Genomic DNA, 22,003 nt, shown 5'->3' on the forward strand with positions numbered 1-22,003 from the left:
ATCTCAATAAAGCTGAAAGAGGAAAATTCCTCAATCTGATAAAGGACATCTATGAAAAACCCACAGTTAACCTTGTACTTAATGGTAAAAAAACTGAACAATTTGAACACTTTCCCCTGAAGATCAGGAACAAAAAAAGAATGTCTGATCTTGGCACTTCTGTTCAATAATGAACTGGAGATTCTAGCCAAGGAAAATAGGCAAGAATTCCTCAGGAAGGAAGATGTAAAATTTTCTACTTGCAAATGACATGAACTTGATATGTGTCAAGAAAAATCCTAAGGAGTCTACTAAAAAAAAGTATTAGAACTAATAAATGTGTTCTGGGAGATTGTAGGATACAAAACCAATATATAAATATCAATTTTTTGCATCTCTATACACTAGCAGTTAATAATTTGAAAATGAAATTCAGAAAATTCCATTTACAATAGCACCAAGAAGAATGAAATATTTAGGAATAAAGTTAGCCAAAAAAGTTCTAGGCTTATATTCTGAAAACTACTAAAACATCATTGAAAGAAATTAATGAAAACCTAAATGAGTGGAAATACATTTCATATTCATGGGTTGTAAGACAATGTTAAGATGGCAATACTCATAAATTGTTCTAAGATATAACAATTCTTTTTTTAAAGATTTTACTACTTTATTTGAGAGAGAGAACCAGTGGGAGAGGGGTAAATGGAGAGGGAGAAGCAGACTCCCTGCTGAGCAGGAAGCCTGATGCGGGACTCCATCCTGAGCCTCTGGGATCATGACCTGAGCTGAAGGCAGACGCTTAACTAACAGCCACCCAGGCACCCTAAGATATAACAATTCTTTTTTTTTTTTTTTTAAAGATTTTATTTATTTATTTGACAGAGAGAGATTACAAGTAGGCAGAGAGGCAGGGGAGCGGGGGGGAGGGGGAAGCAGGCTCCCTGCTGAGCAGAGAGACCCATGCGGGGCTTGATCCCAGGACCTTAAGATCATGACCTGAGCCAAAAGCAGAGACTTAACCCACTGAACCACCCAGGTGCCCCAAGATACAACAATTCTTAACAAAATCTCAACTTCCTTTTTAGCAGAAATGGGTATGCTAACTCTAAAATGTATGTGGAAATATAAGGAACCCAAAATAGCCAAGATAATTTTATTTATTTTTTTTTAATTGGGGATTTTTCTTATTTGAGAGAGAGAGAGAATGAGAGCACAAGTGGGGTGAAGAACAGAGGGACAGGGACAAGCAGACTCCAAGGTGAGTGTGAAGTCACACATGGGGCTCCATCTCATGACCCTGAGATCATGACCCGAGCTGAAATCAAGAGTTGGATGCTCAACCCACTCAGCCACCAAGGCAGTCCCAAGACAATTTTAAAAGAGAACAAAGTTGGAGGGTTCACACTTCTCAGTTTCAAAACTTACCACAAAGCTACAGTGAGAATCAAGATTGGATAGTACTTTCATTAGGATAGACCTAAAGATCAATGGAGTTGAAATGAGAGTGGAGAAATTGGGCAACTGATTTTTGAAAAAGGTGTCAAAACAATTCAAAGGGGAAAGACTGATATTTTCCGGAGATGTCATTAAGACAACTAGATTTCTACATGCATAGAGTGGGGTTGAATCCCTACCTCACACCACATATAAAAAATAAACTCAAAATGGATCATATACCTAAATGTCAGAACCAAAACTATAATACTTTTGCAAAAAAAGCATAGGAATAAGTCTTTATGAACTTAGATAATGTAGTGGTTACTTTGATATGACAACAAATGCACAGGGGATAAAAGACAAAAATAGGTAAATGGGACTTCATACAAATTCAAAGGTTTTTTTTGCTTCAAAGACAGGATCAAAAAAATGAAAAGACAGGGCGCCTGGGTGGCACAGTGGGTTAAGCCTCTGCCTTCAGCTCAGGTCATGGTCTCAGTCAGGGTCCTCAGATCAAGGCCCGCATCGGGCTCTCTGCTCAGCAGGGAGGCCGCTTCCCTGTATTTCTCTGCCTGCCTCTCTCCCTACTTGTGATTTCTCTGTCAAATAAATAAATAAATCTTAAAAAAAATATGAAAAGACAATCTACTGACAAATAAAATATTTGCAAAACATATAAAGAATTGTGCCCTCATATGCAGAATATGTTAAGAAGTTTTACAGTAAATGAAAGGTATCCCCACTTAAAAATAGTCCAAAGATTTGAATAGACAGAGCTCCAAGGAATATACACAAAGAGCCAAGAAGATATGCAACATTACTATTTATCAGGTTTCCTTGCAAATAACCAAAATGAGATAACATTTCATACTCATTAGGTTGGCTATAACCAGAGGCCAACAATAATGTGCTGAGCATGTAGAGAAATTTGCTAGAGGGAATGTAAAAATTGTGCATCCATTCTGGAAAACATTTGGGTCCTTCTTCAAAAAGATAGATGTGGAGTTGCCATGTGGTCCAGCAATTCCATCCTAGGTGTATACTCAAGAGAAATGAAAACATATATTCAGGGGCGCTGAGGTGGCTCAGTCATTCAAGTGCCTGCCTTAGGCTCAAGTCATGATCCCAGTGTCCTGGGATCAAGCCCCGAATCGGGCTCCCTGCTCAGCAAGAGCCTGCTTCTCCTCTCCCTCTGCCTGACCCTCTCCCCGCTTGTGCTGTCAAATAAATAAATAAAATCTTGGGGGAAAAAAAAAAAAAGAACTCAGGATCTGTCTGTTGCTTTGTAATCTCAGCAAGTCTGTTGTTCATCTTCATGGTCCAAGAGCCCAGTTTGAACCCCAGTCCCGATGCCCATTTCCCAGCTACAGGAAGAAGAAAGGGAAGACATGGTCTCTTCGAGGCCACTGGAAATAGCCCATCCCATCATCTGGAACTTAATCATGTGGCCAGCTTACAAGGGAGGCTAGGAGATACTCTTTGAGCACTCATGTGTCCAGCTAAAAGTTGGGGATTCTAAGAAAAAAAAAAAACAACAGGGAATAATTATCAGGGAACACTGTTAGTCTCCGCCACACAAGTGTACAGTGCTGGGATCTACCTGTTTTACTAATTTGTTTTTTGATTCTTAATACAGTGCCCTTACTCTTACCATACCCACCATCCATAGCCCCCACCTTTTTTCCTTCTTTCTGCAGATGGTAAACCTTCTGTTTTCTGCTGAATTTAAGGGCAGTCACCGGCAGTGTAAGTTAAGGGAAGCAGACAGAGAAGGTGGCTACTTCTTTTAAAGATGCTCATCTGTTTTCAGCCCTGCTCCTTACCTTAAAGGAACCAGTGCCCCCCAACTTCTGAGACTTCCCTTGGTCCTGCAGTATCAATCTAAGTTATGGCTAGCTCTCTGCCACACTATAGGGGCCTAGCAGAACAGAGAAAGCTAAAACCACACCAGTTGCTCACCTGTTTGCTTGCTTTCAACGTATTTATCAGCTACCATTGACTCTTTGTGGGTTTCTAACTTTTATATTGTTATTAGAATGGACATTGACTGCGTACTTGACCACACTCACAAAGTACGACTTTTGTTCTTGCTGCTGGGCCATGAGGATTTCAGCTCATCTCATGTCTCTTTCTACAGTTGCTAAAGCAATGCATGATTATTTTTGGGAAGTTCATTACTTTCTACTGGTTCAAATCCAACAGGAAACCTGTATTCGGGGTTTTAGTAGCGTCAGTAGCTTTTTATTCTTCCAAACACATCCTTGATCAACAGTTCCCGGAGTGATTATTAGGACCGGTAACTGTTTTAAGGCACTTCCTTTTATTTAAGTGTTTTATTATAAACTTCTTGACCACTCCATGAGATAGGCATCATTCACTCATGGTCATTCTTATTTTATACAGGCAGAAAACAAGGCTCAGAGATTGACTTATTTGCCCATCACACAGCTAGGAGGCTGTTTCTGGTGGGCACGTGTGTTCTGTTTTGTTCAGTGTTAGGGACTTACAAACTACTTTTTTTGAAGTGTAATTTCTCTTGCATGGTTTTAATCATTTACAGATTATGTAACCCTTGAAACCAGACAGTCCCACTTGCTAGTACCTGCCATGCCCTTGATTTTGCACTCACCTCACTCTTGATTACCTACTTCCTCTGGAAAACCTGAATTTTGGTATCCAGTCCTGTTCATCACATCATGCTAAAAGCTCAGCGGGGCATTGGACGACACGTATTTAGTTTGTTGACTGACAGGTTCTTCTCTTAGTCTGGTCACTTGCAGCGATCCTAACCACAGAACAGACATCTTGGATTTAACCTTGTCTAAGTTGCCCCTGAATAATTATGCATACCTAACTCACAGAACTTTGTGCTGTCAACACCCCATTTTTCCTATCAACATCAGTATTCTGACCAAACCCAGTATTGTGCCTGTCCTCATTTCTTCACTTACCTAATGTTTAATGCTTGCTACCCGATGATGCTATTGATGCTGCACATATAGGGGTAAGAGAAAAAGGCAGATTAAGCGAATCAATCGTGCAGATCCCGCCCGACAACTGCTTCACTTGCGTTCAGACTACTCTGGCTGTTGATGGACGCTGGTGGCCTGAACTGGCACTGGAGTTGGGAGTTGAAATGGACGGAACTTGATCCATTAGATGAGAGGGCTTAAAGGGAGGGGAGCTGTAACTTTCCTGGGAGGGTAGACGCACTAGTATTTCATGAAGTGAAACACTCATATTTTTTGACTGTTTGGACGAGTCTGAAGTATATTTGAGCCAAACAAAAGCAAAAGTAGCCTGAAGGAGAAGGTCTCCGGAGGCACAGTCTTTCTGACGGTATTTACAACACCGAGCGCAAACCAAAAGGACCAGGACGAGGGGCCATAACCAACTCCAGCGCTTCCAGGTGATCAGCAAACAACCGCCAATGCAACAAGAGTCATCGCTTCTCTCTTTATGTTAACAAGGAGTCTCATGAAATTTTATTCAACTTTAAGGGTACAGACAAGAAGCAGATTTTTCACAGTAAACACAGAAATAATGCAGCAATGGGATTACTGGTTGGGATGGCTGTGCTGGAGGCGGTTCTGAGCGCCAGCAACTAGCTGGAGCACCAGCTATCCCGTTTTCTCCGTTCTTCAACTGTGTGCCATGCCGGGGTCCAGGACTCCTAACTAGAATGGAAATGAGGTGTATTTACAGAGAAAATATTCTTAAGATGCCAGAGAACATAGAACATCTTTTTGAAGTAATAGAGGCTTCAGTCTATAATGGGTCCCTTATTTCCCTAACTGAGTAACCTCTAGGTCAACCCTTAAGCACAGCCCTTGGGATTTCAGCTGTAAAAAATGGTTTAAACTATTTTTGTCCTTATTTTAAGACAGTTCTATGGAATGGAAACCCCTGAAGTGGAATAGCTCAATTATATTTGAAAACTTTGTCACACCCCAAATTCAACGTATACACTTAATGCAATTCCCAAGCCTGTGCTTAACAGTCATCAACATTCTAATTATGTCATAGTTTGAACAAGGTATTGTTCTCTTCAAATAGTCGATTTCTCACCAGTGTTTCCTCAATGGCACTACAGTGGGCACCATAAGCAGCTGAACTTTTCATTTAGATAAGGTTCTTATTAAAAATTTCTAAGTTAAAACAAATGACTAAGTTGACCGTGACTGAGTGCATTTGTAAAGTATCCTCATCCTTTTTTCAGTTCATTAAGAGGGGAGACTACACTCCTAGAACGAGAAAAAACTGTAAGGGCATGAAAAACAAAAAAAGGCTGGATTTGGTAAGTCAGTCAGAGAAAGACAATTATCATATGATCTCACATGTGGGATTGAAGAAACAAAACAGAGGATCACAGCGGAAGGGAGGGAAAAAACAAAGACAAAACCAGAGAGGGAGACAACCCGTAAGAGACTTAATCAGAGGAAACAAACTGAGGGTTGCTGGAGGGGCAGGGGAGGCAGATGCGGTAACCGGGTGGTGGGCACTAAGGAGCGCGTGCTATAAGGAGCACTGGGTGCTCTGCAGCACTGAACAATCACTGACCTCGACCTCTGAAACTAATACATTACGCTAACGAAATGAATTTAAATAAAAAAGAGATTTTTAAAAATGGCTTGGATTTGATATGGCTGCTCACTGCCCAGTTCAACAGGGAGGGAAAAGCTGGCAAAGGGAGTCGGGAAGGCTTTCTAATCCACATTGTCATACAATTAGGGATGACTGGGTTGAGGCACAAATCCACTGCAATTCATTTTTAAACAAAAGCCAATTATAAATTATTTTGAAGTCAAAAGTACTTACGTCTTCTAGAGTCCACTTAAATAAAACCTACTGAAAAACTTATTTAATTATATATTAAAATTTAGGCCTCAGTAGGCTGGTGAAAAGAAACACCTTCTATCAATGCTAAAGGATTAATACTTTACATAAAAATCTTGGCAAGGCAATTTACCAGAATTCTCACAGAAATGCTTAACCTGGGACGCCTGGGTGGCTCAGTTGGTTAAGCGGCTGCCTTCGGCTCAGGTCATGATCCCAGAGTCCTGGGATCGAGTCCCACATCGGGCTCCTTGCTCAGCAGGGAGCCTGCTTCTCCCTCTGCCTCTGCCTGCCACTCTATCTGCCTGTGCTCACTCTCGCACGCTCTCTCTCTCTCTGACAAAAAAAATAAATAAAAAATCTTAAAAAAAAAAAAAAGAAATGCTTAACCTATTTTACATGTCACCTGTAAATAGCGTCTGAAGAAAACTTTCACAAAGGTAATCCAGTAGTCCAAGTGATTATGCACACTAAAATTTTGGCATCTGTTACACCTAAAGCCAACCAATATTTCTGTCAGTTCCTAATCTCCTGTAGTTTCATCAGTAAATTTCAATACCATTCTCCACGTGTTAGCCTAATGACTTTAATTAAACCATTCACCTAGGATTTTGACTTTTATATATTAGAAGGATCCCAAATGATTTTACTTAATGTAACATTTACAATCAAGTAAGAATCTGTGAAGACTTTCCAAGCCAGTGGGGAATGATCTGTGTTGCCTATGGCAGGCTGGGGTGTAAAGTCCAATTGTTAAGATTGGCAGGAAAAATCCCGCCTCAGGAGACACATGTGCATTAAGAGATGTCTGTCAATGCAAATGGCTATCATTAGGTCCCCTCCCCTTTAAAATAAGATATACTAGGTCATGCATTTGCAATAGGAGTGATGTCACTGCCATGCGGGACCAAAAGCCAACAAAAATATCACTCTTAGTCTCTTTCATGTGTAAAGCAGTTATACAACTCTTAGTCACATGCACTTCCTCTCACCACCATCACTATGCTTTTGTCAAAATATCCTGTAGAATTTTTGGTATTTGGAATTTTCATAAGAACAGAATAATAAATATCTCTAGGACAATACTTAAGAAACCTATGATCAACTCTAAACATGTTTAATTATGGCACCTAAGAAGACTTATCCTTAGAAACCAACACCAAGTTTGGAAACTCAACTAACATTTATCCAATCATAATTACAAGTACAATTTTAACATCTAGATTAAGCATTACATATTTGATGCCATAGGTGGGCACTGGAGGCCAAGTTCCAAAATTACCAATTAAAATTCAAAATGAAAATCTGCAGTCTTTAGGAAGCATTCCCTTTCTTTATACTTATCCATTTACTATAATACTGTAGTAAGTAAATACTACTTTGTCATTATGAAGGAAAAAAACAACGATCAGACAAAGATCATAATGTAGTTCTGGAAGACTACACACTCTTTCACTATACACAGTATATAATAAAATAGGGTACACTTTGTACGACAGTAACATGCAATGGTTTGGCTGTAGATATACTAAATGTAGTTTTCGCTACATCAGAATTCTGTGTGGGTGTTTGGTTTGGGAATAGTAAGGATGAGAAGGACAATTACTCAATGCTTACACAGTAGAGACATCTGAACACATAACATATACCTACTCTTAGGTATTGACATGGAATATACAGAAATAAACAAATGAAAGAAGACTGACCTCTAACCTAAGTGTAAGGATGGACTTTATTTTTTTAAAAAAGTCTTTTGAGGACTACAAATTACAAAGTAAAAGCAGATCACTATGTAGAAACCTAGTGAATACATTTTGCCTGTGCATGAAAACTTTATCAAAATTATTTATTTAACAATTTTACCCCATTCACAATGGTCTGTTATAATGCTCTTCTTCATAAGGTTATATATTACACGTTATTCCCTCAAGATGAACTTTTAAACACCAAATTCTTGGCTCATGAGAATGGCACCTTTGAAAGGGGCAATTTCCATTCAGTCTCTGGTGGCATTATTCCAAGTTAGTTTCTTTCATCGAGAAAAAAAACCTCTCAAAATGTTCACTTTTAACATGAAGTTTCTGGTCGTATTTTGTTTTCTAATGACTATAAATATATATATATACACACACACACACACATATGTGTGTGTGTGTATATATATATATAAAATATATATATAAAATATATATATGGGTAGCAGCAAGAAAAGAAAAATGGAAGTTAAAAGGCAGCCACTAAAATAAATGGATCAATTGTACAAAAGAGATATTTGGCTCATGACAACTTAAAAAGATGGCAGCGCGGTATGTTAACAGCCTGCCGCTCGAGCTGTAAGCGTGTTACAAGAATGAAGCTGACCCGTGGTCACGTGGTCACGTGGGAATGTATGGCCATTACACTTCATTCTTTACAACAAATACTTCAAGCCAAGAGGAAATGAGTTACACTTAAGAGCCTCAATTAGAACATGCTGACTACCTAACATTTAACAACTCACTGGGTTTAGTATAGTCATTTCCCTTACTCACACTATTTTTTTTTTTTTCCCAAGAAGTAATCTCTATACCCAGTGTGGGGCTCAAACTCATGACCCTGAAATCAAGAGTCAAATGCTCTACTGACTTGAGCCAGCTAGGCGCCCCTAACTCACATTCTTTTGGGTCCTTTCCAAAACTTCAAACGAAGTGCATGATAAGTGTAAAATACTTTAAATGACAAGATTTTAGTTAGGTACATTTGAAAATGGGTATAACGAGAAGAATATCCCTCTGTTTTTCAGGGAAAGATACAAACTGAATGCAGAAGTTTCTCAATGGGAAAAAGCTCAACTTTTCTTCTTCCCACTGCCTCTGCCATATAAAATTTCCCAAAGAACTCACTTTTAAGCTTGTTCTCTATGGCTTTACTAAAGAATGAAAACCAGAGAGCAAACAACTGAGTTCAAGGACATCCAGGGTTAAAAATTTAAGAAAATATCAACATGCAAGCAATGGTCCAAATACTCAAGATTCATGTTAATGAATTCAATTATTGTATAGGAGATTTTCACTGATGAGCAGGGCTTTGGGCATACCAAATTATCACACAAATCATTGCCTTTTGAGACTTTGGATACTTTTACAGTTTAATTTGCAAACAGAATATTTATAACAAATTATTTTTAACCAAATCATATCTTGAAAACTGTTTATATAGAAAACCCAGGGAATAAAGTGAACTGTTCATTGTGGAAGGCCTTAAATTACATTATTACAGTAGAAAATACAGGAGGTAGAAGATAACTGAAAAGACTAATGCAACATTAGATTCAAATCTATAGCTCCTGTAGCTACTCAAAACATGGTTTTAGAAACTAAACCCAACATTTCCAGTAACCATAGAAACAGTTAAAATAAAATTTGCCATGAAAGCCCTTATATCATGCTTGATATAGGGAGGTAGGAAGATGTAAGAACCAGGACACATGAGACATGACATTTTATCTACAACTCCTGTTTGCTTTACTGAGGATGTAGTTTCAGAATTCAGTCACCTTCTTCAGCTTCAGACTCAGATTCTAGAAAAGGGGAAAAATGCAGTCAAGCATTATATAAATATCAGAAAGCAAAAAGTTCCCATTTATTAACTTTGAAGCTCTTTATTATAATTAAGTAATTTTATTAATAACCACCTACTTAAAAGGGGGATATTCAAAAACCTTCATTTGTAAATCTAGTATTTATTAAGTAGTCTCAAATTTTTCCATTTTCCTTCGAATACGTATGTTAGTATATTGGCCAAGCCATCAAAATACTTTAGTATTTCAAGTCAAGTTCTCCCCACCTGCCTTAAAGCAAGTGAGTATTGGTAGGTCTGTCACGAATGAACAAAAATCTATACTCGAGGTACAGAATGGTTATCTCAATGAAAAAAGGTAGTTACATTCTATGACTGCTTTAAAATTAGTTCTTGGGCTTTACCACGCGAACTGCGCCAAAGACAAGACTTACCTTCTTCAGCATTTTTGAGCCACTCTACAAACTTTTTCATTTGCTCAAGGAAGACACTCTTCCCCTTTGCAACATGCGCATCTTTATACCACTTCAGAATGGGCTCCTCACTCAGGACTTCAGCTACAAAGAGAGCGATTGTTACATCCGGGGCTTTTCAGGCAGAGTCAGAGGCCACCTAAAGCGGAACTGCCTGCCTGGCAAAACTGAGCCTACTCAAAGGTATCGATAATTACTGTATTTGAAACACTCAACTGGTCTCTTCAATTCTGTAAGGACAGCCCTCCATTACGAAAAGCTTTATCAACTTGTTGCCAACGTATGACCAGCAACTAGGAAACACTTACTGAACCAGTGATTCTCCCAACCGAAGGCAACTTACAGCCCCCTTCACTGGGACATCTGACAATGTTTAGAGACATTCTTGGTTGTTACAGCAGGGAGAGATGCTACTCACCACTCTACAATGCACAGGATTGTTACCAACTAGAGTTAAATGGCCCAAAATACCAACAGTACCAAGGCTGAGAAACCTTGTGATAAATGATTAGGGGTATCTGATGGATGACATTAAATTTTTAATGTGTGACAATGGTACTGTGGTCTTACTAAAAACAAAAATAAGTCCATGTACTTTACAAACCCATACTGAAAAATTAATTAAACAAAGATTTCTAGGATTTTATAAATAATTAAGAGTGGGAGGCGGATGTAAATGGGGACATACTTTCAAGAAACCTAACTGTAAGCTATATATAGAAACCTAACTATAACCAGAGCCTGAATACTTGGGAATTCATCACCCTACTCTTTCTTAAGAGCAAAAAATTCTGGGGAGGGGGATACAGATCTCTAAGTTTAGAATATACGAACCAACAAAATCATTTATGAAAACCAGGGCATGGAAATAATACATGTGCACGCAAACCACACTTACTGGGGTCAAAGTGCTCTGATTTATGCAGAACTGAAGAAAACATTATTAACAACCATGTAAATATTGCAATGGACTCTCTCCCAACAAAGTGCTTATTTTTATTACCACTTTAGACCAGTTTTCTGAAATAGGATCACAGAAATGGAATAGTAACTAAACAGAAGGTTTTATAATCTTTACAGTCTTGAAGGACAAGTATAAGTCTACAATGGGTAATGGGGTTGTATGAAGGGAAGTCAACTTGTCACGGGCCAAAGACTACAGAAATGTAACAAGCGTGTCTGGGGAAGAGAACGGATAGAGAATGGGAGGTGAAGTTTGAGGATACATCAAGACAATTTTAGGTTTTAACTTAGTAAGGTTTAGAGATGTTTTGATATATAAGTGGACTAAAAAGCACCCAATTCAATTAGAGACAATTTTGTCCCATGATTAAAGTAAAATATTTTATGGAATTGATGTTCAGAGAACTCCTCACTGGAATTATTAGCAATATTCTAGGATTCCCTTTTTTTTTTTTTTTTTTTTAAGATTTTATGGGGGGGAGGTGGTTTAGAGGGAGACAGAGAAGCAGATTCCCTGCTGAGTGTGGAGCCCCATGGGGGCTCAATCCCAGGACCCTGAGATCATGACCTGAGCTGAAGTTAGACACTTAACTGTGTGAGCGAGCCACCCAGGCACCCCTAGGATTTCTATCACCAAATTGAAATTTCAAATTACCTTTATAAAAAAGCACCACTATTTTCTGGAAGGCTTTCATGAAGTGAATGTTGTCATAGCAGTACTCCTGAATCTTCAATAACAGAGTCAGCTCAGACTGACCTTGAGTAGTAAAGGCAGCAAGTAGAGGGCTGTATTGCTTTTAAAGGGAAAGGAGAAAAAGTTTTGCCAGTTATTACAATGACCCTCCATTTCAAAATTCCTAAGATATAGAACAGATCTTTTAAAATCACTGTGAATTATATTCTACGTTGTGCAAACTAAAACAAGCAAGCAAATAAAACAAAGCAGCAGCTACAAAGTGTCTAAGTCAAATACGCAGTATCGCACCAGGGCTTCCAGACAACTGTCAATACGATGTTAGTGATTTAGAGGATAAAACAGGAGGGCTCTTATTTTCCAATACTCCCATAAAAGCAAACACCAAATTGCAGGTATATGCTATTTTTAAACGTGTATTTGTTTTTAACTCGTGAACCAAAGAAAGTTGAAGTCAGACTTTTTTTAAAAGATCATCAATAGTTTGTAACTACCATGAATAGTTATTTGTCTACTCGCTGGTGTTCATCCCCAGGAGCCACAGGATGGGATACATTCTCTAAGTACAGTAACAGCTCATGTGTCCCCACTTTCAAAAGAGCAGAGTAATGTTCTGAAATGGCATAGTTCTGATACCTTCAAGTGCTTGATGGCTTGCTCTGCTACAAGCTCTTCTTTTTTGTTCCATTCCACGGTGCTCATGACGCTGGACCAGACTATCCCAATGACAACGGGTTCTGGGATGTTGTTTTTTTTCATTTCCTCCTTGACATACAAAATTATCTGCAAAAAGAATTCAAATTTAGTAAAAGGAATCAATTTTGGTATGTACACTCCATACATCAAACGCAGACCTTTTACAAAAACATAGAAACACCTTTCTGTGCAACTGGCAATGACTACATGTGTACCACACGTAAGCAGAGACCTTTCAGAACTGGGAGGGATGGACCTCTAGTCCAAACCTTCATTTACACACAAGCAAACTGGCTAGGAAAGGACAGAGATGGAAATAGATGATTTATCCACTGGCTTGCACCCCACAAAATCCCCAAGCATTGTAATTTCTGGGCACCAGTAAAGCACTAAATATGAAAAAGACTGATGAGAAGCCCCCGCAGAACATTCTAGAGCTATTAATGAAAACCCACTGTGGTGAAATACTTGAAAACTTCTCAAGTGAATAAACGTTTTCTCTGCCAGAAAGAAATCATTAAGATGGTTTAAACAAAAATATCTTACATCCTTAAATGGGTCACCACGGGACATCTGTTCTTGAAGCTCTTTCTGGAGTTCCTTTCGAGCGCCTATGGTTTGCTGATTCCGAACATATTCTGAAAGTTCTTTCAAGCCTGCCTCTGTAAAGTACTTTGTGAAGTGTTCAACGCTCTGTTTATTGGCAGGAAAAAGTTCCTGAAAGGAGAATTTAATCGGTTTAAACGATCTTTAATCCTATCAAGAAAAACACCTCCCCTTTTCACAGATTAGAAACTAAAGTTCCCCCATCACACTTTAAGTGTCGCGAAGAACGGAAGCACGAAGCAAACTACAAACCATCAGTCTGTTATCCATGCTCACTTTCCGAAGACTTGCAGCCACTGCATTGATATCTTTTTCATTTATCCATGATTTAAAGAGCTTTACAGCAAAAGCTGCTGAGACCCCTGTAGAACAAAAGAGCTTACTTAATAGATAAGTGGATTTCACCCGTTCTATCCCCTTATTTTCAAGGGGCATAGAATTACTCACTTTCTCCCTAAACTTCTTTCTACCACTAAACTGCTTAGCATTTCACTCCAATTTCTCTTCTATAATTTGCTAGTTATGTATTTTTAGTTATTAACACTGCTTTTGAAATGTATAAAATGACAGTAATAGTACTGACACTTGACAACGTGTCTTATTAAGTACCTAGCTGTCTAGTTTTAAAGCTAGTTTTTGGGGCACCTGGGTGGCTCCATGTTAAGCATCAGCCTTCAGCTCAGGTCATGATCCCAGGGTCCTGGGATCCAGCCCCACACTGGGATGCCTGCTTGGCAGGAATCCTGCTTCTCCCTCTCCCACTTCCCCTGTCTCTCTGTCAAATAAATAAATAAAACCTTAAAACAAAAAACAAAACAAAACAAAAACCTAAAAAAATGTAAAAAGTTAGTTTTTTAGCCATAAAGAATTATTTAACTATGAAAATGACAAAAGGACCTTATTTCCTTTTTTGGCACAACATATCCCCCAACTGGAATTAATCTTTCTGGGTTTCCCTGGCATTTCTCTTTTTAGGTTAAAACCACATTTTGTCTGAGCTTTGGATATTTGCTGTATGCCTAAAGAGAGCCAAAGGTATATATGAAATATCATCTAGTGAATTTTGTTAAATTTAAAGATAGTTAAGAAAACTAACACAATTACACAAATCATATCTACATAAACTATATTCTAGCTTTTGTGTTAGTTCACATCTTTCATGATCTTATCCCCACCCACAGCCAACCAAAGTCAACTCTTTACTAAGAGGTCATTACCTTCTTTAACCAAATTCTCGTTATAAAGGCTATTAAGAATGGATGCATTAAGTGTTCCATTAGCCAGAAGAACACCAGTCAACATAGCCAGCTTATTCCTCTCCGACTCTGAAAAACCCTTTAAGAACAGCAGCAGCTATAAAAGTAAATAATTAAAGGTTAAAAAGAGCAACTGCATTACATAAAGAGGAGCAGTAAGGCAAACTGTATTGGTTAAGAAAGTGTGGGCTCTGGGGTCTGACCATCCAAATTTTTATTTCAGTTGTTTGCCGAGTGATCCTGGGCAAAATTACTTAACCTCCATGCCTCAGTTTCCTCATAAGTAAATGTGGATAATAAAACTTGCCTCGCAAGATTTTTGTATTAAATGAGTTAATAATTACAACACTGCCTGATACGTGATAAATGTTACTATTAATGTTACTAGATTCTTTGGTCCGCCTATACACAGAATACCCAAGACTCCAACAGCAAGTATGTTAAAATTTCTTTCTCAATATGCTTAGCTCTGATCCTCTATCCCCTATCTTGACCAGACCTCATTTTGACTTTTAGCCTTTTGTCACTTGTTTGGACACCAAGCTAAGAAACTGTGTATAACAAATTGAACTAAATGATACACCCCAAACCACCTTTCAGGCCACATAAATAGCTAATCATTTCAAATTTGTGGCAGAATTAAGATACAATGTTCTCCTCTTTGACCCCAACCTTTTGTTCCCACAAAGCATACTGTTCTTCATACCTTTTTTACTTCATCTTCAAAACCTTTCTCCAGGTATTTGTAGCGCCTGATTAACTTGTTAAAAACCTATGAAGAAAGGAATTTAATAATTTCATAACTATAGTTGCCAGATTCCTAAAAGATCTGAGTATCTCTCAGTATCTTTAGAACATCAAAGAAAACCTTCTGCTGGATACGAGTTTACAAACTGTGTAAGCCAGCTTAGGAAGAGTCTGTCAATTCCCAAACCCTACAGTATATGATCTAACACTTAAGGCACCCCACAACAGACTTTTATTGCCAAATGTTAAAGCAAGGACTAATTATTGCTCAAATACAAGTCATTTACCCATTTGTAGAATATTAATAGAGTAAGAGCACAGATATAGTTTTACTTTCCTAATGACACAGACAACCAATTTCTAGGCTAGATACACTTGAATTCTTTGCTTATAATAACACAAACCTAACTATGTACGAAACCTTCAAATGAAATTTTGATTGGTAAGCTAATCTGCCTATAACCTATTCACCTTTAAGTAGTTATACGCAGGGGTGCCTGGGTGGCTTAGTCAGTTAAGTGTCTGACTTTGGCTCAGGTCATGATCTCAGGGTCCTGGGACCAAGCCCCTGCTTGCCCTTTACCCCTCCCTGTCTGTACGCTCTCTCTCAAATAAATAAAATCCTAAAAAAAAAAAAAAAAAAAGTTATATGTAGAATAATTCTATGATGGAAATCATGACAGGGAAATGATTTTCCTTTTCAGCTTGAGGTTTTTCTTAAAAATGGATTAATTCCAAAGGGACAAGTAGGAAAATAACTAATTCAATCTTTTCTGCTTTGTTTTCCTTAACACATTTCATTATATTGCACCAAAAAGTATCTCTAAATCTTCAGTTCAAATTCCTTCAACCTTCTACTTGCAACCTCTTCAAAGTAGACTCTTCCTATTCAGATGGATAGTAGCTAACCAAAATAAATAAAGTCTCATTTACCTGAGCAAATGCCTGCATGGTCTCTAGGTCTTCTTGTGCTGCGAACACACAGACATCTGTACGCATCATGTCATCTGCCAGTGTACCACCTGGGGCTGAGGTATATTTACAAAAAATTTGCAGTGACCTTCATTTAAAATTAGTAATTGTTTCCATCTTACTTTCTGGAAGGATTCCCATTATAAAATAAAATGATAAAAATTCTAAAAGATGATCTGGAAGCTAAGTCAGTATCTCAGAAGGAGTATGACTAGTTGGTTCAGGATGTGTGAATAAAGTGAAACAATTTAAGGGAATAACCCCTTCAGCAACCCAAATAAGCTCGGTGTATTAATAACTCAAATAAAACTGTATTAATAACCACTCAGCACTATCAAATCTGTCACACAAGTGGAGATGCTGAGTTGGTTTTGATAACGTGACTTTTCATTAAGAAAACCACCCTGCAAGTTGCCGAAGAAGCTGGGCGGTAAAAACTTACAAGTTAGAGACTTTATCTTTTACATATGTTTATATGTATTTACAGATAAAGTGATTATCTGATACATACTTCGAAATATGGGGAGAGGGATGAAGTCAGTGGGGACACAGCCAGATCAGACTGTTAACCATTACGGAAGTTGGGTAATAGACAAGACGTTTGTTTTACTATTCTCTCTAGGGTATCTTCAAAAATTTCCTTTGTGAAGGTTTTAAAAAGAATTTTAAAAGCAGGCTTATTGGTAGTATTGTAAATAGAAAATGGGTATTTCTTACCTTAAACTGGTAACGCAGTGGAAGAAATTCTCACTGGACTAGGCATTAGAACATAGGAATACATGTTCCTTGGTTCTACCATGGGTAATTATTCGACTGCATGTAAGTCACTGAAACCTCTCTAAGCCTCCACCCTGAGTTCTGATTCTATCAGCCTGGCTGTGAGGGGCAACACAGTTACCACTGTGAAAACATTCTGAAATATTTTAAAGAGCTGTGGAAAGGAAACTGCCACCATCATTTGAAGATATCTAGCTAAATGACACATTCTTTTCAGATTCCCTGAGCGCTGAGAGTGGAGGGAGAAGTTAGAAGTTAGAAGTTAGAAGTTGCTGCGCAACAGGAATACACTGTGAGCCACACGATGTCATCTCGTATTGCGAAGGAACTTTATTAAAACTACTTAAAATAGTGTAATTTTAGTATACTCTAACCCAACATATCAAAAATACTGATTTTAACATTTCAGTATTCAAATTATTATTAAGAGGTCTTACATTCTTTTTTCTATTAAGTCTTTAAAATCCAATGTGTATTTGACAGCGCCTCTCAATTTAGATCAGCCACATCCCACGTGACGGAGAGCCACATGTGGGTAGCGGCTAATGTACTTGGGAGTGTAGTAGTCCGCAGGTATACAGAAGTTGTATTTCATAAGACAGAAGAGGTAAGGGTTTCTCTACTAACTGAGAATGTTCAAACACAAGCATGAAGAATTTATTGACTGGGAATGTAGTAAGGACACAGGTATCAAAAAAGTCACCCCCAAATATTAAGGTTTTGTAACAGATTTTAACTATGAAGCTAGAGATAATTTGCTAAGTTACTATGATAAGGGAGGAAAAAAATGGAAAACTCTTGAGGTAAAAGCCAAAAAGCCACCCCAATTTGAGAGGACTGTCAAACAGCTCATATTCTGAATTCCACATGATCTCTATACATTACACCTCCCACAAAACCCAGACACTTACCCAGCATTCCGCCAGCCACCAGAATGTCAAAGAGTGTTTCTGCATAACGGCGGTAATCAAGCTTTGCTCCAGAAGCATCAAGAAACTTTGCTACTGCTTCCAAATCAGTACCAGTTTCAGTTAAGCCTTGAATAATACAGTCTTGAAACTGAGTAGGGTCAAACCTCTCTTTTTCATCTGGGGGGAAAACCCCACAACATTTAGTGTTAACAGGCTTACCAAAATGCCACAAAACCACCACCTTACGAAAGTGTAAGTCCTGAATAAATTAACCACATTTAGCACAATCTCATTGATTTCAACAGCTGTAAAACACCAACATAAGAAAAGACCTAAATATACACTCTCTGAAATGCAAGGCAGGGACTACCTAGTCACGAGAACTGCGTGGCTTTTCCCCCCACTATTTTTTCATATAGTCTCATAAATGATGAGTTATAAAATGAGCTAGTGTGCTCCTATAGCCAGGAGACAATTTCTACCTTAAATGCTCTCCTACTGCCTGTGGGCTTTTCTGAAATTTAGGACATCCTCTGAATTTCAGGTAAATTTTATTCTTCAGTTAAATTTTGTCCAAACACTGGAACTCTCCCATTCTTTTCTCTAAGTGCCTGTAACACTTTCTATGTTGTTTTTTAAATCGTTCATTTGGTACTTAACAGTGCCTTACGCACATACCCAGCCTTTACTGAGCTGCTACTACACACTTCATGACAGGGTTTGACCTCTCCATCTAGGTTAGATGCTATCTTAATTTTCACACAGCACTAGTGTAATCAACTCCTCCCTGTCTGCCCAGGACTTTTCTGTCTTAGCACTGAAAGCCTATGTCCTGGGAACTGTGTTTAGTCCCAGACAAATTCGGATGATGGTTCATGCTACCCAGAACCCCATCATCAAGAACTAGGGGGACATGAGTGATCTCTATCGGGAACTGGGGGAGCGACAGCTCTTCCCGATGCCAGTAACAATAAAATTACTTGATACTAAACATATTCAAAAGAACACAGACTTTCCCCCATCACTGCTGAATTGCTCTGGTTTCCAATTTCTGTTCCTCCTCTTGAGAAAATTTACCAGGTTAAATCTAAAAAATCTAAAATCTAAAAAAATCTGCAAAGACTAGCATTGAATCGTCTTCAGTCTCCCCACTACAAGAGGACAGTCTATCATCGGGGATTACAAGACTCTGTAATATACATCTCAAAGTGTCTGCTACCCGGGGTAAAGTAATACAATTTATAACCAGTAGCTGACCCAATTCTATTTCCTGTAAAGTAAGGTCAATAGGTGTTTTTGAGCAGTAACACTGGAAGATTTGGGGGGAAAGTCTCAAGCACGATACAAAATATACCTGTGACTACACCTCATTTAACTTTGTATCACTAGTATAGTGACTTGCTACAGAATTAAATATTCGCCTAACCACCCACGAATAGACAGAAGCAGTTAACATAACTCTACAATGTGAACTCTGTTCCATAGTTAACTTCCATGCATAAAGGTTTTTCTCTCACGAAGTTTCACAACGTTTGGGAGGAATTAGCAATCACAATAGCTCTCCTTTCATTAGCTAACTTTTTCCCTCAAGCATAAGTCTGCTTGAATAAAATTTAGCTAGTGAAAATGCACTCTATACTTAAAAAAAATATATACTTTAGCCTCGCAATAAAAAGACCATTCACGCATTCACTAACCTGCTTCAAGATACGTATGCTGATACTAAAAAATAAAGGCTTAGAAAAACAGTAGAAATATTAAGGATATATTTGAAATGGCAGTCAACTACAAATTCAAGTTCCTTTCTGGTATTTTCTCTTAAAGTTCACTATTAAACCACTGCCTGCCAGAGAAACCAAGATAAAAGTTATTCTGGAGATGTGAAGAGAGATATTAAAACACAAATATTTACCTCTTTTTCTGGTTTTAAAACGCTGGCCTGATAGCGTTGGCTTTTGCTGCTTTTGATTATTCATAAAAGACACCCTAGAAAAGAAAATATCACTTAAAAATATCATTGCCATTAACACTCATTTTAAAACCAAAGCATCAAACCTTGGTCTAGTCACACAGAAGTCAAATATTAACACAAACTCTCAGCCTGGCAATAGACCTGGGGGAAACAAAGAATTACTTTTGCCTGAATTAAATGTAACTTCTAAACCTGCATTTCTCCCTACAAGAAATCCTTTAAAGGTGGGATGTACACTTTTAAATGCCTTTACAGCACCATAGTGACTGGTGGCAAATCACCCATCATAAACATAATCGGTTTCCTCCTGGTTCCTCTTTAAATTCCCCTATATTCCACTACTTCTTAGCACCACAGACGGCTAAAAGAGACCACCACCAGAGTCAGGGGGTATACAAAAGCGTGTACGTCAATTTCCAGACACTGGTCAAGAGGTGAATCCTTTCTACAGAGGGGATTTTGAGCAGCACCCCCCTACCCGGTGGTGGCTGTGACTGCGGCGGCCGCCTGCACCAGCCCAGCCGGCAAAACGCCCCGAGAGCCGGCCTAGCCTCCCTGCCCCGTTCCCTGCGATCCAAGTCTCCTCCCCGGCACGTGTCTCCCCTCCACACCCTTCCTGCGCCCGCCGCTGGAACGCGACAACCCGCCCCCACGCAGGACCCCCCTGGCCGCCGCGGGGTGCCGTAGGGGCTGGTCCCGGCCCGCAGCCCCTTTCCCACTGACCCCGTCGCCGGCGTTGGCGGCCGCCGCAACGAGCGGACCACAGGCGCCGAGGCGCTTCGCGCCGGGGGCCCCGCCGCCCCGTACATCCGCCCGCCCTCCAGCCAAAGCAGCGGCGGTGGAGGCGGCCGCAGAGGTGGTGGCGGCTCCTCCGCCCCGCCCGCCAGAACCCCCCACGCGTACATCACCCAACAGAGGCCGCGGCGGCTTTGTTACCCAGGCCGGGCGGCGCGGCCGGCGCGGGGGGGGGCTGCCTCGGCCACTGCCTCGGTCTCCGGTGCCGCAGCGCACACCCGGGCCCCACGTTCCGGCCCGGACCGCAAGCCCTCGATCTCCCCGCCGAGGCGGCGGCGGTGACCCTCGAATCCAGGCCCCGGATCCCACCTGGCCTCATGCGGCGGCCTCCGCTCCGGCCCATTCAAGCGGGGCCGCATCTGACCCGCCACCCCCCGTCCCCCTCCCCCGCGCCCCCGCCCTGTCCGACGACGAGGGGCCACAACCTCGGCCAGGGCCAAGCGGGCGTCGCGCCTCACCGAATTTAAGGCGAAGAGGAAAGAGCCAGAAATCCCCGATGTGGCGGCAACTGCGGCGGTGTCTCCTCTGCGACCGGAACTAACGCGAGGAGGAGGCAAGAGGTGTCACCCCCGCCCCGGCCGGCCTCCTATCGCGAGATTTCCGCCCCGGCGTCCGCCGCCCGGAGCCTCCGCCGTCTCCATTCCGCGGGGCTCGGGGTGGGAAGTAGGAAAGGAGCGGGAGGAGAGTTCACCCGGCTTCTCGGTTTCTCTGTTGGGAGCCGGGTTTTCCGGAAATGTATCCCAGACTAGCCTGGCTTTCTCCCAACTCTGCTTCGTCCGGCCTCTCAGCACATGGAGGGGTTAGAAGAGCAGATACCCCGCTCCCACCCCTCCAGCCCTGAAGAAGTGGCACGTCCGCCCGGAGTCCCGCCGCGTAGACGCGCCCCCCCACCCCCGCCGCCGCCGCCGCCGCCACCCACAGAGCAGGAAGTCCAAGGCCGAGGGCTGGGTACGCTGGGGCCCTCCGGGGGTGGTGGTTGAGCTGGCCCTGGCCTGCTCCCGCCGGGGGTGCCGAACGGGAGGACTTTGCTGTGCGGTGCTGGCGCGGTGGGAGATCCAGGTGAAGGGGTTCAGACGAAAATCCTCCCTCCCTGCTGTGGCCGCCCCTCCTTGCGTGGTCCTTGTCGTTTGCTCCTGAGTGTGGTGCTTGCGGGGACCTGGAAGGCATCAGACTCACCCGAACGATTTTTTAAAACACAGATTGCTGGGTCCCACCAGCACAGATTATGTTGGTCTGTTGTGGGACTCAAAGATGTGCATTTCTGACAAGTTCCATGGGATGCTGATGGTGCTGGTCTAGGGACTGCACTTTGAGAAGCACTGGTTAGA

The 22,003-nt window shown here is 40.6% G+C and overlaps 1 protein-coding gene across 3 annotated transcripts; it reads right to left on the bottom strand.

The window, feature by feature from the left end:
- Positions 1 to 9,355: 9,355 nt before the first annotated feature.
- BZW1 (basic leucine zipper and W2 domains 1) lies at positions 9,356 to 21,260 on the bottom strand. Of its 3 annotated transcripts, none has more exons than XM_032860118.1 (12): positions 21,134 to 21,260; positions 19,821 to 19,894; positions 17,909 to 18,085; positions 16,182 to 16,276; positions 15,208 to 15,273; positions 14,463 to 14,598; positions 13,498 to 13,607; positions 13,186 to 13,356; positions 12,580 to 12,726; positions 11,905 to 12,043; positions 10,248 to 10,370; positions 9,356 to 9,814 (listed from the first exon to the last, which is right to left on the bottom strand). In XM_032860118.1, exons 2-12 carry the CDS (start codon positions 19,882 to 19,884, stop codon positions 9,783 to 9,785), a joined length of 1,260 nt encoding a protein of 419 aa, XP_032716009.1. In that variant the 5' UTR covers positions 19,885 to 19,894; positions 21,134 to 21,260; the 3' UTR covers positions 9,356 to 9,782. The 3 variants fall into 3 exon arrangements, with proteins under 3 accessions (XP_032716009.1, XP_032716007.1, XP_032716010.1); XM_032860116.1 differs by lacking the exon at positions 21,134 to 21,260 and adding an exon at positions 20,604 to 20,710; XM_032860119.1 differs by lacking the exons at positions 16,182 to 16,276; positions 19,821 to 19,894; positions 21,134 to 21,260 and having other exon boundaries at positions 17,903 to 17,986.
- Between the last annotated feature and the right edge of the window lie 743 nt (positions 21,261 to 22,003).

This window comes from Lontra canadensis, unplaced genomic scaffold (assembly GCF_010015895.1).
Source record: "Lontra canadensis isolate GAN:19392208 unplaced genomic scaffold, GSC_riverotter_1.0 scaffold18, whole genome shotgun sequence".
NCBI lineage: Eukaryota > Metazoa > Chordata > Mammalia > Carnivora > Mustelidae > Lontra > Lontra canadensis.

What these genes read in the sequence shown, in the direction of transcription:
- BZW1 (XM_032860116.1), bottom strand. Translation starts at nt 20,689, where the DNA reads ATGTACGGGGCGGCGGGGCCCCCGGCGCGAAGCGCCTCGGCGCCTGTG. An exon ending in CCGCCAACGCCGGCGACGGG is followed by an intron (nt 19,895 to 20,603) that starts GTCAGTGGGAAA and finishes TTTCTTTTCTAG; the next exon opens with GGTGTCTTTTATGAATAATC. An exon ending in TTTTAAAACCAGAAAAAGAG is followed by an intron (nt 18,086 to 19,820) that starts GTAAATATTTGT and finishes TTTTCCCCCCAG; the next exon opens with ATGAAAAAGAGAGGTTTGAC.